This window comes from Drosophila ficusphila, unplaced genomic scaffold (genome assembly GCF_018152265.1).
Source record: "Drosophila ficusphila isolate 14025-0441.05 unplaced genomic scaffold, ASM1815226v1 contig_791, whole genome shotgun sequence".
Taxonomy (NCBI): Eukaryota; Metazoa; Arthropoda; class Insecta; order Diptera; family Drosophilidae; genus Drosophila; species Drosophila ficusphila.
Window position 1 is genome coordinate 28,346,731 of NW_025064737.1, and position 17,381 is coordinate 28,364,111.

The window sequence follows — 17,381 nt, forward strand, 5'->3', positions numbered from 1 at the left end:
TCTCCCGGCTCTGCATTTTCCACGGACTCTCCCTCGGAATTCAGCATCGTCACCTACTAACAAGGACCTTTGGTGGGCGAAATTGGGACTTGCTCTTTCTCTTGGCTCGCCGCTCATTTCGTTTTAAATTTAATTAAAGAAAACTTTTTCGTACTGCTGCAGCAAGTTTTTGGAAAGTAATTGTGGCAACTTTCGCCTGGTTTTTCCAGCTACATTCCGTTGCGGTTGGCAACTTTTCGGGGTGTTGATGATGGGACTCCAGCCGGCGAAAGTTTATTAGCGCAATGAAGTGCCCTTTTAAGATCCTGCGAAGCCAGATAAATTCGCTTGCAAAGATTATAAATTAGGCCGAGGCCCCGTTTATTTCTAGATAAGTTCTCCTACACTTCTAAGCCTTAAAGTTCTATGTTTGGTCCCGTTTCAGCAAATCACCATTGGCATCCATTCCGGCGAAGTGGTGACCGGAGTGATTGGCAACCGGGTGCCGCGCTACTGTCTTTTCGGAAACACGGTCAACCTAACCAGCCGGACGGAGACAACCGGCGTTCCGGGCCGCATCAACGTCAGCGAGGAAACCTACCGGTGAGTGCTGATCCACTGAGGTAGCTCGGCTACCTGGGCTCCCCCGGGCAGGGAAATTGGCGGAAAATCGGGATCAAAGTCCGGTGGACTGGCTGCCACGTAGGCGGCCACCGCCGCCTGCTTGGCCTCCTCCGTATAAGCCCCGTCGCCGGTGGCCACAAAGGCGGCCAAAGCGGCTTTTTCCGGTTCCGTGACGGCCTGCAGAAGCTGCACATGGTTCTCGCTCTCGTCCTCGCTCTCAGTCGCACTGCTGATGGTCTCCAGCCGCAGCACCTGGCCTCTCTCCTTGCTCCTGGGCACGGGCTTTCCTTGGTCCCTCTCCTCCGGCTGCGCCTCGGGTCCTTCTAGCTCCTCGGTGAGATCCACGTAGCGCTGCAGGCGCTTCGGCAGCCTCAAAGTGTCGATGCCATTGGGCAGTTGGTTGTGCTCCCGCAGGACGTCGCGAATGCAGCAGCTGCAAAGGCGATATACAGTTTATTATCAGTTTATATACTTAGCGGATCCAACAAGGAATATATCATGTGACTACTTTTACGACATTTTAATTTTAATCCGAACCTTAAATATTAAATAGTTAATAGTAGAAAATAGTTTGCCGGCCACTCATTTTTTTTTGGGGGCTGCTGAAGACTTCTTGGCGACTGCATGCCTTTCGGCACTGCTCCTGTCAATCTCAGCGGGATATTTCATAAATTAATTTAAGTTCGCACAATGAGCTCATACGGCGAGGAAAGAAATCCGCGCAGCTAACAAAGTTCATGTGCTTAAAACTTTTCTCGTGGGTGAAAGGCGGGCGAAGAAAAAAAACGGCAGGAACTTTCACTAAAGTTGCCTGCCAAACTAGAGGAGGAAGTTAAAGTAGCGGATATTGGTAGCGGATTCTTTTTGGCCCTTCCACTTAGAGGCGCAGTGAAAGCTTTTGGAAAGTTTCCCCTTCAGCGGGCGAAAGTAGGGAAAGTGGGGAGCCTGCTTTAAAGTGCCTTCTTCGTAGCTTGTCCAAAATTCTTTGGAAAGGGGGCCGCAAATTGACGTCATAAAACGCAGGGAGCTTAACAACATGCTAATCGGCTGCCGGGGAGATCCATCCAGGAACTCCGCAGTTTATGTCCATGTTAATTTACGCTGTCAAGTTTCCCTGTCGTGGCAATATTTTGGCCTTTTTATGGCCACCGACAAACTCGACCAATCAATAAAGCAAGCTGACACCGCCTAGGGGAAATAAAGATGAGGCGGAAGCCGCTGAGCAGCCATAAAAAAGGAACAAAAACTTTGCCTACTTGTGGGCGCCACTCCGGAAGTCGGGACACCGGGGCGTATGCGCAACGCACTCGCCTTTGAAGGCAATCCCCACACTGAAGTCGCTTTTCGGGGCCAATGCGGAGTGTAATGCGTTATGCATGCATTCAGTGCGGGCTAGGAGATTTGCATAAATTGAATTCACAAATGGCTGGCCAAGAGACCAAAGGACCTGCCGCAGACCATACATATCAAGTGCAAGAAAACCCAGTTGTACTTGAAGCCTCGTCAAGTGGACGCCAACTCAATTGCGAATACAGTGGGAAATATCGTGTGAAGAGCACAAAAAGTATATGGAAATAAGGGGGAGAGAAGTCAAGACGTCCATCTTAGGAAAATAGCATTAGAAATATATAATCGAAAAGATTGCTTGCATACAAAAAAATCCATTAGGGATTCCATAAAATATAAAAGCTTTTAAGCTAATGAGGCTATTTAAAATATTTCGTGAAGTGTGCAAAGCCTTACTGTGGGAAATGCAGGCCAAGAGCGCGAGTTTCCACACCGCAAACACTGGCCAGAAAAAACAGACTGGCAAACAAGCTGGCAAACGGGTTCCCAGCTGAAAGAAGAGCCAAAGTCAATGGACATTTTTGCGACACGTGAGCGAGCGGGCAAATACGAGGGTATTTGTGTATTTGCGAGTGCTTGGCAAATAATGGCACACTCTCGTATGTGCCAGGACCCCGCACATTGGGTCCCGCATTCAAGCCTTATCAATAGCAGACGTCAACTTATCGAATTAAAACTGCCCGAAGAAACTTGTCGACCAAACACCGATCAAAGTGGCAGAAGTTCGCCTCGATTTAATTCATTAACTCGGCCTGACATTTGACTACATTGTGACCAAGTTTCGGCCCTGACTTCGGAGGGCGAAACTTGCACTAAGCCCACGACAAAGGAGGCAGGACGAGGAAAACTTGTCAACTTAAGGTTCGGACAGACTGTCAGTGTGTCAGCCAGTCAGCCATTCAGGCAGTCAGCTGGGCTCCTGTCGCATGCTTATTTCATTTTTCGGGCTTATCGCCGAATTGTCTGCCCCGCAGGAAGTTAAGCAAGCGTGGCGGACCCAAGCCAAAGTAATTGAATAAAAGCGAAACTTATTATGGCTGTCAGACTCCATTCTCCCGGCCCTAATCTCCTTTCCTTCCGAGGACGTGGGCAGCTCATTGTTGCTTCCAGAGTCAAGTGTCCGAAGGAGTTTCCCCCGTCCGATCCCATGATGGAGACAGAATGACAGTTCAAGGTTCATAATTACCGGCATAAGTGACGCAGGCTGGGCACTCCGTAGACCTGCTCCTTGCCAATTATCCTGTCCATCAGCAGGCGGCCGTAGCGATCGAAGAACATCTCCCTCCGCGCGGCGTACAAAAGGGGCTGAAAGGAAGTGGAATTCATTAGGAGTTGTTAAGCCCTCGACAAACCCTAAACCGCGCAGAGCGACTCACCTTGAAGGGCATCTCAATCATGACCACATTGCGCAGCAGAATCTTCAGGCACATGACCAGCTCGAAGCTGTAATTGCGGCCGTCCTCGATGAGTTTGTCGAGCAGCGCGATAATTACAGAGGCGCCTCCGTCCGGCGGTTGCGGCGCTGCTCCGTATCTGCAATGCATTCGGAGGGCGGAGGTGGTTAGGGGGCGTGGCGGCGGAGGGGAGTGGGCAACTGTTGCAAATGAGATACAAGCTGCCAGCACGTAGTTGGTTTGCTTGCGGTCAGAAGGGGAGAACGAGGGGCGGGGGCGTGGCAATAAATGCTAGATGCCCCGATAAACACAATGTACAAATGAAATAATGAACAGACATGGCTCGCGGTTGTGTCAGTTGCACAAGAGCACACCCACAGACACAGAGAACAATTACACAGAGAGAAACAGTGAACTAAATTGTACTACTACACGTGCCTTCTACTATTTATATATAATTATAAAAAATTTATATAAAAAACTTAAAATATGTTTTGTAATATTTCTGATATGTTAGGGGATCCTTGCATTAACAGACCTTATAAATAAAAGGTTAATGAAGTGCAAATGGCGAATTCCACCAGTAGAGCTGTCATATTTTAAATTAAAACTGCTTGTCAAAAATCTCCCTTCGACCGCATTTGCATTTCTCATTTTCCGACCGATAAGCATTGTAATTTATATGTTTCGGTTATTTATTTGGTGTTTTACCACCGGCGTCATACAAATATTGTCTTTTCGCCATCAAACAACGTCACACGCCACACGGCGTATGCGCAATTATGCACCAGTAGCACAATTGGGCAGTGAATCGAGGAAAAGCGGAAAAGGAGCAGATCTCGCCGCTTTCATTTGCATATTTTATGGCCAATTTCAAATGAAAGTGCAGCAAAGCGAAAGGAGAGCAAAAATTAAAACACAAAAGCCAAACAATATCGAAAATTTATGGCCGCATCAGCATCAGTAACTCGAAAGAACGGCAGCCGCATCTGAATCAAAATCATTCCAGGCGGAAAGGCGACGACGCAGAAACAGAAAGCATCAGCAAAACAGGCAATGCCACCTCCCGAAACCTCCGGGGAATCGGCCATCGGGGAATTGGCAAGCCAAACTCAAACATTTGCCATCAATCGAAGCCATTGCAATTGCAATTTGCTTGGTGCAATCAGCACAGCTGGCGGGAATCTCAATCTCCCAGTGAATTCTGAATGCTGAATGCTGAATACTGGATCCGCAGTTGGCCTCCGCCTCATAATGCGAATTCTTTCCGCATTGCGCCCCTTTTGAGGGGAGGAATTCACTTTTAATTTCGTCGGATTACAAAGGGGGAAATAATGTTGCAAATTGTTGGGGGGCGTTAGGAATTCCCCAAGAAATTATTCGGAATTTAATTTGGCAACGATATTAAGGTCTTTTTTTGGAGGAGGCTGAGTTGGGCGCAGTTCTAAACAAAATCATGTTTTTACAAGGTCAAGTACAGTGAGACCCTTCGAAAGAAGGAACCTATGAATATTAAGAACATCTTTTAACCCTGTCAGCATACCAAATTAAAAAGTTTACGAAGCTTCAAGAGCTGTAACTGAGTCCTAGAAAAATCACATAAAATATGCCACTCAAACCAAGACGCTGCGGAAATTGAATAAATTTTTGTAAAAATCTTGATCTTGTGCAGTCAAGCTGCCTTCCGCCAGACTTTGACATAAACTCTGACAGCCGAGCATCTCAGCCGCGACTTGCCGACAGAAACTTTGTTGTGACTCGCCTTTTGGGTCGCAATCAATACTCGCATTTTATGCAAACCATCCTTTTTGGCGCTGCATCAAAAATTGAAACCGGAGCCGAACAAAATGGATGGGCGGGATGCAGGACAGCAAGGGGCGTGGCCGCAGCAATATCAAGTTAGGAAACAATAAATTGGCGGGACGGCGAAAGTCAAGGACGAGGGACAAAGTCGAAACTGCAGGCGTTTACGTATAAATTTATGAATCTCGGCTGAGGACCCAAGTGCATGCTCGTAACTTTTTACAAGCTGCTTTTTGGACCATGAGACTCGTCGGAGACCGCCTTGTGATGCAAATTCGCTCTGGCAGCGACTTTCATATTTAATGATAATTTTTCCTTTTCTTTCCTCTGTCTTCTCCTTGCGTTTTCCTCGCCTTTCTTGTGGCAACGCGAGCACTTGCTTATGCTAAGCGTCTTGTATTTTATGTTGCATACATTGCGGCGCCGCCAAGTGGCGACCGCTTTGCATATTTCGCGCTAATTGAAGTGGCAGTCGCTGGCACTTTACCCCCCGCTACCCCACCTTCCCACCTTCCCCCTGCGGAAGTCCTTTTCCCAGGACACGACTTACCTCAGCAGTATGAGCAGCATTTCGGGGGCGTTTGCCTGCAGGGCGATGCGAAGGGGCGACGACTTCCCACAGGACTCGATGGGCACATCGATGAATCTGCAAAAAGAGGGAACAAAGTGCCGGATTCGGTTAAGTCAGTTTCAGAGCCAGAAAGCTAAGTTTAGGCCCTCTTTGTGGCCGCCTTAATGGGCGACAAGCATCAAAATGGCCTGCGCACATTAGCAGGACGCCCAGGAGCCGGGAAAATGAGCCTGGCCTAGTGCCAGACCTCAATTAAGCTGCTCGCTTGTTGCTCATCGCCCTTCCGTCGGAGAAAAAATATCACAGAAAGAAAAACTACTCCTAGTGCATAAATTAATGCCTAAAATACATACATACATACATAAAATAAATACACGAGTGTGCAAAGAAAGCTTTTGTTGGAAATGATAAATTTTCTTTCATTTTTTAAGTTACATCTTTGGCTTTTTTTTAATTCTTGAAGTGCACACATTTTTCGCTGTGCCTGCAGCCTCACATGGCGTATACGTAATATGTTGTGTGAGCGGAGGGCGTTAGTCTCCATCCAGGCATTAGCATGTACAATGCACTTAAAGCACATTTGCGACACAGTTCGCCCACACGAACTCCAACACACACACACACACACACACACCGACAGCTACACCTACACACACTTGGCTTTTATGTCTACGCATAAAAGTAGGCAAATAAAAGAGCAGAAACCACAATAAACCGGAAGTAACCCACATGAGCAGACGATAAGCGCATTTTGAGCCAACATCCACTGACAGCTGGGAAATTGGCTTGGCAAATTCATTTGCGTTTTATTGGCAGCGATAAAAGCGGGTCCCTGCTAGAATCAAGACATTCGCCAATCGCATCCCGGTGACAGGTTCCTCAATGGCCCAATATAACACCTCGGGGTTCGAATGTTCCCGCCAGTCGGAAATGATTTGGCCCTTAATCAAACATTAACACTTTAATCAGCCGACGAGCGGGCTGACAGTCCAATTTCTGTCTAATGGACTGCTTAGCTAAGTATTAGCTGGGGTTTAACGACAATGTTCTTCTGCGCTTTAAGCCCCGGAAAATTGTTGGAGTTATTAAATTGTGCAGTTTAAAGTGCTTTGCATTCGGGGAGGCCATAAATAATTTAAAGTGTCATTAAGTCAGCAGGTGGACTAGCCCTGGATTATGACAAAGCCATTGGAATAGTGAAACTAGCTTTATAAGCCACTTAAGCTGTGCAATAACTGAGTGCAATCATGCATTTTTCATTTTTCATGGCACTAACATGACAATTTAGTTATAACTTAATCATGAACCACACTTTGTGACTTCGTAATTTCGAATATTTATTATTTAGCTTTCCTCTCCTCTTTTCTTTTGCATTTAATACATTTTTGCTAAGCTTTAACTCCGCTTCTCCACACGAGTGTTCACTGTGCTGGGGAAACTTTAGCAATATGCTGCTTCAGCACTGATTTATGCAGCTCCAACGCCATTTGACCGAAACGTTTATTGTCACATTGCTTGTTTTTCACAGCTCCTCACTCACAATCACAATCACACTCGCACACACACCCACACCCACACACCTCACACCACCACCCACACATACATTTGCAGCTATTAACGCTTATTCATGACTTTGGCTGCTGTTCTGCGAGAGGGCATCATAAATGTCTTCTTAATGTTTGCCAGTCAGTTTTTTGCCTTCTGTTTGTTTAAGAAGCGCAAACAGTCAGCTCGGCGGTGGTGTGAGTATGTGTATCCGAAGGGGCGGGGTGTATCTGTGTGGATTAGTGGGCGTGGTGGGGTTGAGAGAATGCTTTTGTGCGCTTATTACACGCATTTTTGACTTTAATCCTCCGGAGTGCTGGCGAACAAAGCCGAAATAACAAAAGGTTTACATCGCTGCCTGTTGGTTTTCAGCTTATCGCATCAGAGACACGCCCACACCCCCACATCCCCACACTTCCATGTGCATATGGGAAAGGCGGAAAATGGGAAAACCCCGGCATACTGCAAATGAAAATCTTAATTATACATGACACCAGCAGAAGTGAGAGAAGGCAACCGCCAGTGATTGAGGACCATTCTCTGCGAGAGTGTATTCGTAGTCGTGACTGTGGTTGTAAATTGTCGCCATCTTTCACTCAATTATGGCACACACAGACACACACACACACAGGCGCACACACCTAGCGAGCACCACAACAATGGCTGATGTATTAATTTAATTAAAATCCTTTCATTTCTCTGGTTACTCTGCACTCTGTGTATTCCCGGGGGTTATTTATAGTCTCTTATTGTTGTGTGAACGAAAACGAGCCAACAATTAAGGTTGGCAAACTGCTGCTGGCTGCCACACTGTCTTAGTAGCACTACTAAGAAGACACTCTTGAGAGGTCTTCAGATTTTAATGATAGATTTTCTCTAGTTTTCACCAAAATTGGATTAGACACTCTTCTGAATTTAAAAACCATAAAGTGGAACAAACAAGCAGGTTGAAAATCTCTTCTGGGGAACAGAAAGCCTCGCATGTCAGCTGGCCAACCGTCCAATTAACCCGGCTAGTGTGAAATTGCTGCAGGCAGCGAAAGAGCGCGACACGAGAAAGCCAGGCGGAGAAAGCAGAAAAGGCGGAGAAAGTCAACGCGAGGAAGGATGAGGACTCACCTGAGCTGCTGCTCCTGCTCGAAGCGCGGAATCCAGACGGGCAACGTGAGCCGTTCGCGTGTGGCGTGCTTCAGAAAGTAAACCATCGCGCGGACATTTTCGTGCTGCGAACAAAGGACTTACATGGGTGTCTATCCCAAAGGGAGGGGAGGGGCTTTCGGGGGCTGTCAGATTCTCACCTGGTCCTGGAAGTCACTGCGCCAGCCGGCGATGAAGTGCGGGGCATGAGGGCCAAAGAGGGCGCCCAGGAAAATCCGCTCATATGTTTTCTCACACTCATAAATGGCCACTATATTTCACAAAGAAAAAGTGGGGTGGAGAGAGAAAATTAAAAAACAAGTTAAAATGCTGAGATAAAGAACGGTTTTTAAGGATTATTCCATAAACAAAACGAAATCCCCTTTTTTTAAACATTTTTTCTTATACTAAGTCAAGTGGGGAAAGAGGTTTAATAATGTCATCAAATCGGAGCGGCGGCAGCCATAAAAAAGCTAATTACGTGGCTGCACTTGTTGCTGCTTGGCCGACTCTTTTGGCCTCCCGGTTTTCGGTTTTCGGTATTCGGTTTCCTTGGAATTGCGGCAGAGCCAGAAATGAAGTCAGTGGAAAGCGGCAAGCGGAAACTGGCCGAAATGTTTGCCAAGCCAACAGCAAGGGTCCTGAGAACCGGGCTCGGCAACAGAGCAAGTGGGGACAGGACAAACAAGGAGCAAGTTTTATTGCACACGAGTCCAGATCCCATGACAGAGGCATGCCATTAATTTCTGCCACTCTCCGCTCGCAAAAGTTTACGCAGCCTTTTAATTAGAGACAGCCAGTGTACATGCGCCCCAAATAGCTTGCAACACTTTAAGGCACTTTACAAGTTTTACGACAACGGAGCAACGGCAACAAAACAACATTAGCAACACTTTCTTAACGCAATTAGCAGGAACACGTGATTAAAGTGAAAACTGCCTGCTTGAGCCTGCTTATGGGCGTAATAATCCGATGCAGAGGGATAAAATTCATTAAAACATGCAAACGGCCACGCCCCGAACGCCCACACACGCACTCTCACACACACGCACACACACAGGCAGCGCTCGGGAATGCCCCACCGCATACATATGCACATAAATTAAATTATTTAGTTGGCCCCAGTTCCCAGTTTATTTACCCAGCAGCTGAACAACCACCTCCGAATCCCGCACTCCCCAATCCCAGCAGGTGCGCAGGGCGATGTACAGGATGTTGTGATACTTGCCCATCAGGCAGACCTGGGAAATGGAAGGAAAACATACACAGTGGAGTGCAGTAGAGTTGGAACCGCAATGAAAAGTTAATTAAAAGCTGTGAGCAAGTGAAAACTACAAATATTATCTGTGTAGTTCACTTTGATTTAAACTATTTCATTGCTGCACTGCTGTTCCGGTGAACCCACCTTGCCGTTCTGCTCCTTGGCCAGTCGGTGGAACCTCATGGCCGACGTGACGGCGATGGCGGCCACCTCCTCCGTCTGCGCGTTCTGCCCCTCGCTGCAGCCCCTGATGATGGAGCTCAGGTGGTCGAGGACATCCCGCCGCGACTGGCGGTCCTGCAGACCGTTCCGCGAGATCTGGGCGAAGGTGTCGTCGAAGAAGCACTCGAAGATGTAGTCCATGACCAGGTGGCGGCGCGACGTCCGCCGGTTCCGCTGGTGACTGGCCCGTTCGTGGGGCTCCCGGCGCAGTCGTTCCCGCACCCGTAAGCGCAGCCGAGTCCGTGACTCAGTTTCCCGCCGGAATCCGTAGAAGTGCCGTGGTAATGGCAACCAGCAGCGAACCCACACAAATTGACTTTTTAATTGACTTACGAGCCGCTGAAAAGCCTCTAGCAACTGCAAAAGCATATTGCAATTAAAGATTTATTCACTTATGACGGCCAATATTTTCAAATAAAAAAGGTTTCCCTCCGAAAGATTTGAATTCCGTTTCCACAATAACTCCGAACGGATGAAGCCAAAGAGGCACAGTGCACAAAAGAGAGCATTCCGAACAATCAAGGGTGAGAAATTACTCTCTTTTTGTTATCGATTTTTTTCAGCTGGCAACGATGTGCTGGGAGAACATTGTGCAAACGTAAACAAATAAACATACGGCAGAAGTAATTAGAAATTACATTTCCTGAAAAAACAAAACACAAATCTACACTTTATGCTGCGTACCTATGCTTTTTGAATACACTTCATATCACTTCAAAGAGGTATCAATTAATTAATGAAAGACTCCCTCCCTTCACATGCTAAGCAATCGGCAAACAGGTGTTTGAAAACCAGCCGACAAGTGTGTTTCTATGGGCACTTCAAAAACCGAATCACACTCAAGTGCTCAATCGAAATCGATTCGATTGGGCTTGGCTAAAACGTTGATTTCATTGCGAATTTTCATCGTATTTTCCAAACCATTTATTCACCGCACGCAGCTCACACACAATTTTCCACCCCGCTCATCTGCCGCAGAAAAACTAAACAAATAAGGTCGAAATTCTAAGACCGCTCAGCTGTTCACCTACTCTCTCTTTCTCTTTGGGCTTCTCTCCTCTCTTTTTGTACAGAGAGCATTAAAGTATTTAATACGCGTTTCATAAACATAAGGCCAACAGCTGTGACTTTTTATCTATTTAAAACAATGCACACATTTCACTCACATTTTGTTGGCCATAAATGGAAAAAGTGATTTTAAAGCAATTTATTTGGGAAAGGTTTTTGCTTGTTTCTCTTAAATTATTAAAAAACTATTCTTGCAGCTTACGCGATAAACAAAACAAATTACATTTAAAATACCGCTTCAATTAAAATGTAAATTTCCCGCTGTCACGAATTTACACGCAATTTTAAATAATAATCGAGCATTGTTTACATGTTTTTCTAGCCCTTTTCCCAATTACTTTTTGCTTATGCGGCACATATCAATTTCCACGTACATAAATTATTCAGGCACTCGTTCCATTATTCGCAATATTTACACGTTTAATATTTGGTCTGACAATTAAGCGTTGGGTAAATGTTTAAGCGCTGCCATAAACATTAATTAAGAACGCACACAGGATCCGGAGGGATGATGGCTGGGATAATCGAGTCTGGCAGGACTTTTCAGGTCCTTCGCCTTAATCGCATATGCAAATAAATATTGGAGGGCATGCGGATCTGTGTAATTAACTCAAGTCCATTAAAACTGAGCGATGTTTGTGCTGGTTGCCCTGGGAAACACTGCCATGTTTTCACCTGATCAGAGCTACCTGAGCGATAATTAAAAGGGCAATGCAATTGCGGCCATATGCTGGCCGTCCGATGCCACAAAGGCTGCGAATAAATTGAATTAAATGCGTATGCAATCAGCGGTGGATGGCCGTAAATATATGAGCCCGAATAAACGCAATAATGTGCGACTGCGGTCTGGCCAACCGGAAGCGGAAACGCACAAAAGCCAGGCGAAATTTTCATTCCGTTTCCGTTCAGTGCGGGCAAATAAAGCGCGTAAGCGAATTTACATAATTTCTGGCGATGCAATCTAAAAGCTGAGCTACAGGGCGGCCGAAATTTATTGCTGTGGAGATTGAAAAAAATATGGCTCCTGAGATACACATCATTCAGAGTGCATTATTGCAACTGAGGAAGCTCAGTCGCTTAACTGCGTAACTCAAATTTATGTGCACAATGTAGCAGTCCCATTTCTCAAATCTAACACTTACAAAAACTAGGAAATAAATTTTCCAACTTGTAATAAAAGGAATGCCCTACCGTCTTTAAAAGACATCAAGCAAACTTTTCCAAGGACCCAAATGTTCGAAAAAACTAAAAGCTGTAACAAAGTATCTTAATTTTTTTCTGCCTTTTCAGACTCCTTTGTCTGGCGATCAACCAGGACGACTCGTTCCACTTGGAGTACCGAGGACCCGTCGTCATGAAGGGCAAGCCGACGCCCATGGACTGTTGGTTCCTGACGCGTGCCACCAGCAGCGTTTTGGGTGGCGCCTCCTCGACGACCGGAGGCGGGGGAAACGGGAGTCTGGACTCGCCGCTGCTGCCACCCACAACGCCGACGGCGGGCGGGGCCACGCCCATCGGGGCGACCGCGCAGAGGGCGGCAGGACACGCTAGCGTGTCACGTACCTCGTCCGCCGGGGCAGGGGGCACATAGGAGAAGGGCAAGGACTCGTCCTGCTGCTGCTGAAGCATCCTGCAAAGTTGCCACTGAGTGCGTGACTCCATCTGTCCGAGTGTTTGCGGCCAAATCTGCAGGTCCTTGGACCACTTAACCACTTCATTTCTATGCCTTTGTGTTTGTCATCCCGCATCCTGCATCCTGCGTCCTGCAACCCCGTCGAATGTGTGTGCGTATGAGCCCGGCAGTGTGTGATTGTTGCTGCTGGCACGATGCGGCCGGAGCCCAAGGAACCTCAGATCGTTGTGCAAGGTAATTTATGTTAATGCCCTCCTATCTGCAACCGTTCAAGCCAACCGACCAGGCCAACCACTTAGCCGAGTCACTTTACAAATGATTTGCATTTCTTGTGTCTACACTGCGAACCAATCACTCGACACTCGGAGCAGTTAAATGGAACAGATAACCACTTTGAAAGCCAAATTTATATGCAAACTTATACATTTTATAATTACTGGTTCTGATATATAAACAGCCTGTTCTTCATAGGATCTAATTCCAAGCCATTTAAAACTTTCTGTGCACGTAATTTATTTCCCATTATCATGTGAAGCACTTGGGTCGCAGAAAATTAGCTTGAGACTTTCAGTGGCCTTATCTCGACAAATTCTAATGCCAGCCATAAAGAATATTTTGTGCCGGGACAAGTGTCAACCCGTTCGGGCCAATCCGTTCGGCAGTAAACTAGATAAGTCCAAAACAACTCAATATAAAAGCCATAATATGCCAAACAGTTAAATATATCTCTCTCTCGAACTCGGAGGGATTTTGTCAACACAGCCAGCGAAAGCGCAAAGCCCTTCGTCCTGCCACGCCCCCGCCCACATTTTATCCTCCAGCTCACTCGCTGGCATTTATCCTGTGTGTGTTTTTGTTTACAAAGTTTTGGCCAGCCGAGCTGCAAGCGCACAGTTCTATTTCAGCCAGAAATACCGCAGAAAGGAGCATATTCGGGTTAATCGGGGGACTGCGTTGTGCATAGAATTTAGCACATATTTTGAAAACAAATATTTGACATGAGCAAACGGCGAGCCAGCTCAAGGCACTGGAAATCCGAAGGAAATACCACTGCGAGGGCGGTCAAAATAAGATGTTTAAATATTATTCCAACTTGCATTGGCAGCATTTTGTATCATATTAAGTTAATTTTGTAGCTCGAGCACTGCATTGTTATTTTGTTTAATTGTGTGAGGGGAAAACTTTAACCGCAGAACAGGGAAGTCCAATATTCTGTTCCCAAAATGTTGCTAGCACCCCTCGATTCTATTTTTACCAAAAACTTTGCTTAATATACAATGTCACAAAGCGTAATGAAATCGCATTAAACGCCCCCTCAGAAACCCATTCGAATATAAGCTAAGTAGCATGCCGCAGCAGAAAAGCTGAAGACTTGCAGGAAATTCGGCTGCCCCAATTTTCCGGCTGGCATTTTAAGTGCACACATATCTGTCTATCCTCCAGTTATATATATCTGCTTATGGCCTCGATATGGCTCACATTATCGTTAAATGCCAGCGGCAACAACAAGTTGGCATGCAATTTGATGACTGGGAAGTTGGCAGGCATTTTGATGATGCCATTCAACTGGAGGCATTGTGGGCGTATGTATTTTTGGGTCCCTAACGATGCCTCGTTAGAAATGGATTAACATTGATTAGTTCTTACGCCTGCACCCAGCAAAAACAGATACGAAATTTCCCTAATTAAATGCTCCGAAATATGGTCCAGCATTTTTAATAAATCAGAACGTTTCTGGGGCGCCCTTGTTGCTCGTTGCTCATTGAAATTCATTGGAGCCAGAAATAAAAAGTGGAAAATACCCATAAAAAAGTTGCCTGATTTGGTGGCCCCAAGTAATCCTGCCAGCTTGTTTCCGCTCCCTCCCTCTTCGCCCGCTCATAATTTTTCCTATTTAGTCTTATTTATTCTTTACATCCGGCCCGTTTGTAAGGGAAGTCGTTTGGGGGATGCGGTGGTTGGTTTCTCCGTGTCCCACATCTAAGTTGGCCCCTTTAAAGACCTTCTGTGGAGAGATGCATTGGCCATACAAACCACTTCTGAGTAATTATTTTTAATGAGCGGCGCCTTCGATTGCAGTGCTTCTTGCCCTGCAGCTAAGCTTTCAAAAGATGTAGATTAACAGAAAATTAAAACAGTGCCAAAAGTTTAGTTTGATTTTCAATGATCATTACAAGTTTAATGCAGCTGTGTGCTCACTGAATTATCCATCAGCTTTAATGAGCCTCCATCGCGCCTCATCAGCTCCTCTTGAGAACCATTTATCATCCGCCAGACAGATACTGTATAGAGTATGTACATAAGCGGGAGCAAATTTATTCGGGCCGCAACAAAAGAACGATTTTTCTTTACATTTCCGCATCGCTGGGAATATGAAAATAAATGCTGCTGCCATCGACCTCGCACAATTTCCGTTTCCTGGCTCGCTAACACACAAATCCGGATATCGCAGAAAATACCAATCAAATAAATATTTACCCGACTAAATACGGCATAAGCTCTTATGCGACAATTGGGCGTGGCACCCAAGGCCGGGCACCTTATTAAAAATTTAGTTGAATTCCCAGTGACAGGCGTGCAAAGTTTGTCAGCTGCAAGGCAGAAGACGGAGCAAACGGAGCAGACCGAGAAGACCGGTCCCTGTCTCATTTAAAATTCATAAAGATGGAAATTATGATTGCGATGAGCCGACGACAAAATGTCAGAGGCAAAGGCTTCTCTTCTACTCGGGGTCCCAAGGCGACTCTTCTGCGACGATGAACTGGGGGAGGACAAGAAAAGAAAGCCAAATTGTGCGACACAATAACGCTTATACGGCAATAAGGCTGATGAGGCGATAATGAGAGCCCGGCAGATGAGTTACGCATACGCCACGTGCCCCAAAAGGGTTGACCTGCGAGTTCCGACTATATTACTCACATGTTGGCCCACTTTCGGCAGTCAAAGGATCCCGCTCCTCATTGAATTATCCCATCTCTTTGCCCAGCTAACGGAATCCGAAGGCTGGAAAATTGTGTTGTGCAAAAGTTTTTCCAGCTTGCTTAGTTTTCGGGAGCCGACGTGAAAGTTTTCCTATTTAGATTACTGTCGACTGTCAGCTTCGCAAAGGAGAGGGCGCACAAAGTTTTATTGCCTGGCTCGGCTGCTTTATTAATAAATGAAACAGGGATGCAGGGCATTCCGGCAGGTATTCATTCGGCATGTATGGGCTCCCGGGTAATTTAACTGCACCGAGGACATGGAAAATTCAGGACCCTGTCCATTGTCACAGGCAGACAACATTGAAAGAGGCAAACGGGCGAGGCGTGGCTTAATCGAAAACTCGGCACTAATTTCAATTAAAGTTGGAACGATTGCAAACAGGCAAGCGTTCAGCTGCAGACAGATAGCAACATTAACTGACTTGCCTTACCTCCTCCACCGCAAATAGTTCCTGGGCAAACAGGACGACTTCGATGCCGTTCATTTGCATACCGCTGCAACCTGGCCACGCCCCCACTCGACCGGCAAATCAAGTGCAACAACAAATCAATTTGAGGCGGGTTTACCATACCAATTTAACCGGTTGGTTGTTTGCACAGTTCGCATCGCAGTGCGTAAGGTTCCTTCGGAAGTCCTGGCTGTTATGACAGTGGGGTACTCAGGATACTCAGGACTAAATGCATTCGTATTATGTTTCACCTGCAGGAGGGTTTTCCTATGCTAACTCTGGCGGGGAGAATCCAATCGAAGCCAATAATGTTTTGGCAAGATTTAACATTTAATTGGAGTCTGTGGTCTGTAGTATTTTCTAAAAGGAATGTTCACCTGGGAAAACATTTATTTCTCTGCAAATAAATATTTCTTATCAACGCAGGAAATCGAGTGTGCGAACTCGAGTTTTTTGCTTTCTGAATCCAATAGAGTGCAATTTGCCGCGAAAACAGTAAGCTTGAAAAAAGGGAAACAAAGCAATCTTCGATCCTGCCGCAACATCAGAATCGGTAACTTTCCATGGATTTCCGTGGACCATTTTTCGATTCACTTTTCCCGCCGCTATTTTTTCGCCCAACGCATTTCCTCCAGCCGCTCTGCTCCTTTTTTCGCTCTGACCGACAAAAGGCGTAAACTTTTCAGACAGCAGAGGGGCGCAAGGTTGGCATTTCCCCCGCCACTCTCCACGGCACTCAAACATTCTCTTTGGGCACAGAGTGTCCACGGGGCGTATGGACAACGTTCGAACCACCTTCGTGCATTTGATTTGTGGGGCCATAAAGTTCGAGGCAACACTCGGATGCGATATTTACAATTTTAATTCAATTTGTTGAAAATTCCCATGTGTATGCTCTATGTATTTGCGGTCGTCCTGGGGCAGGGGCGTGGCAGGATGACCCCCAAAGAAACACTTGCTGCTATTTTTGCACATTAAACTAATCGATATTTCATGTGGGCAGGGGAAAGGGGGCGGGGAACGGGGGAACGGGGGTCGAGCATTAGATGCAAGTACATTTTAGCCATTTTGTCGTCGTAGTCGATTCAATGACAGCTCGGCCGAAGGACAGCCGAGGACTCGAGGATGTTGTTGTTTAATTGTCTGTAAAATTGTTAAATTGCTTAGCGTGTCAGCAGGATCTGCAAGTGGGAAGAGTGGAGTGGAGAGGGGGGAGGGGAAGAGGAAAGAGGATGCTGTCAGCGGCTCGTGGTTAACATGCATGTGCAATTACCATCAACTGCCCTTCCATTCTTTCGACACCGTCGATTCATTTATTCATTTCCCGGTCACAACGAACAAATGGTGTGTTTAAAGGGTCCCTTATC

At 46.3% G+C, this 17,381-nt stretch overlaps 2 protein-coding genes and 1 long non-coding RNA gene across 6 annotated transcripts in view; 1 reads left to right on the forward strand and 2 right to left on the reverse strand.

Moving 5' to 3' along the window:
- LOC108086813 (guanylate cyclase soluble subunit beta-1) overlaps positions 1-17,381 on the forward strand; it is a 42,655-nt gene that overhangs the window by 23,215 nt on the left and 2,059 nt on the right. For 2 of the 4 annotated variants that reach the window (XM_017183855.1, XM_017183854.1), the window contains exons 16-17: positions 425-582; positions 12,242-12,818. In XM_017183855.1, coding sequence (XP_017039344.1) covers positions 425-582; positions 12,242-12,542 — 459 coding nt within the window. In that variant the 3' untranslated portion in view covers positions 12,543-12,818. Of the gene's footprint in view, positions 1-424; positions 587-12,241; positions 12,819-17,381 lie in introns of those variants that run through there. The other 2 variants (XM_017183856.1, XM_017183857.2) reach the window with 2 other exon arrangements.
- Positions 333-10,411, reverse strand: LOC108086815. The gene is made up of 8 exons (XM_017183858.2): positions 9,806-10,411; positions 9,542-9,641; positions 8,562-8,671; positions 8,383-8,486; positions 5,698-5,793; positions 3,327-3,483; positions 3,137-3,255; positions 333-1,036 (listed from the first exon to the last, which is right to left on the reverse strand). The coding sequence occupies exons 1-8, from the start codon at positions 10,250-10,252 to the stop codon at positions 577-579; spliced, it is 1,593 nt and encodes a 530-aa protein (XP_017039347.2). The 5' UTR covers positions 10,253-10,411; the 3' UTR covers positions 333-576.
- Positions 14,714-15,641, reverse strand: LOC108086817. Its single transcript, XR_001771145.1, has 2 exons — positions 15,504-15,641; positions 14,714-15,345 (listed from the first exon to the last, which is right to left on the reverse strand). It is a non-coding gene; the product is annotated as an uncharacterized LOC108086817 (long non-coding RNA).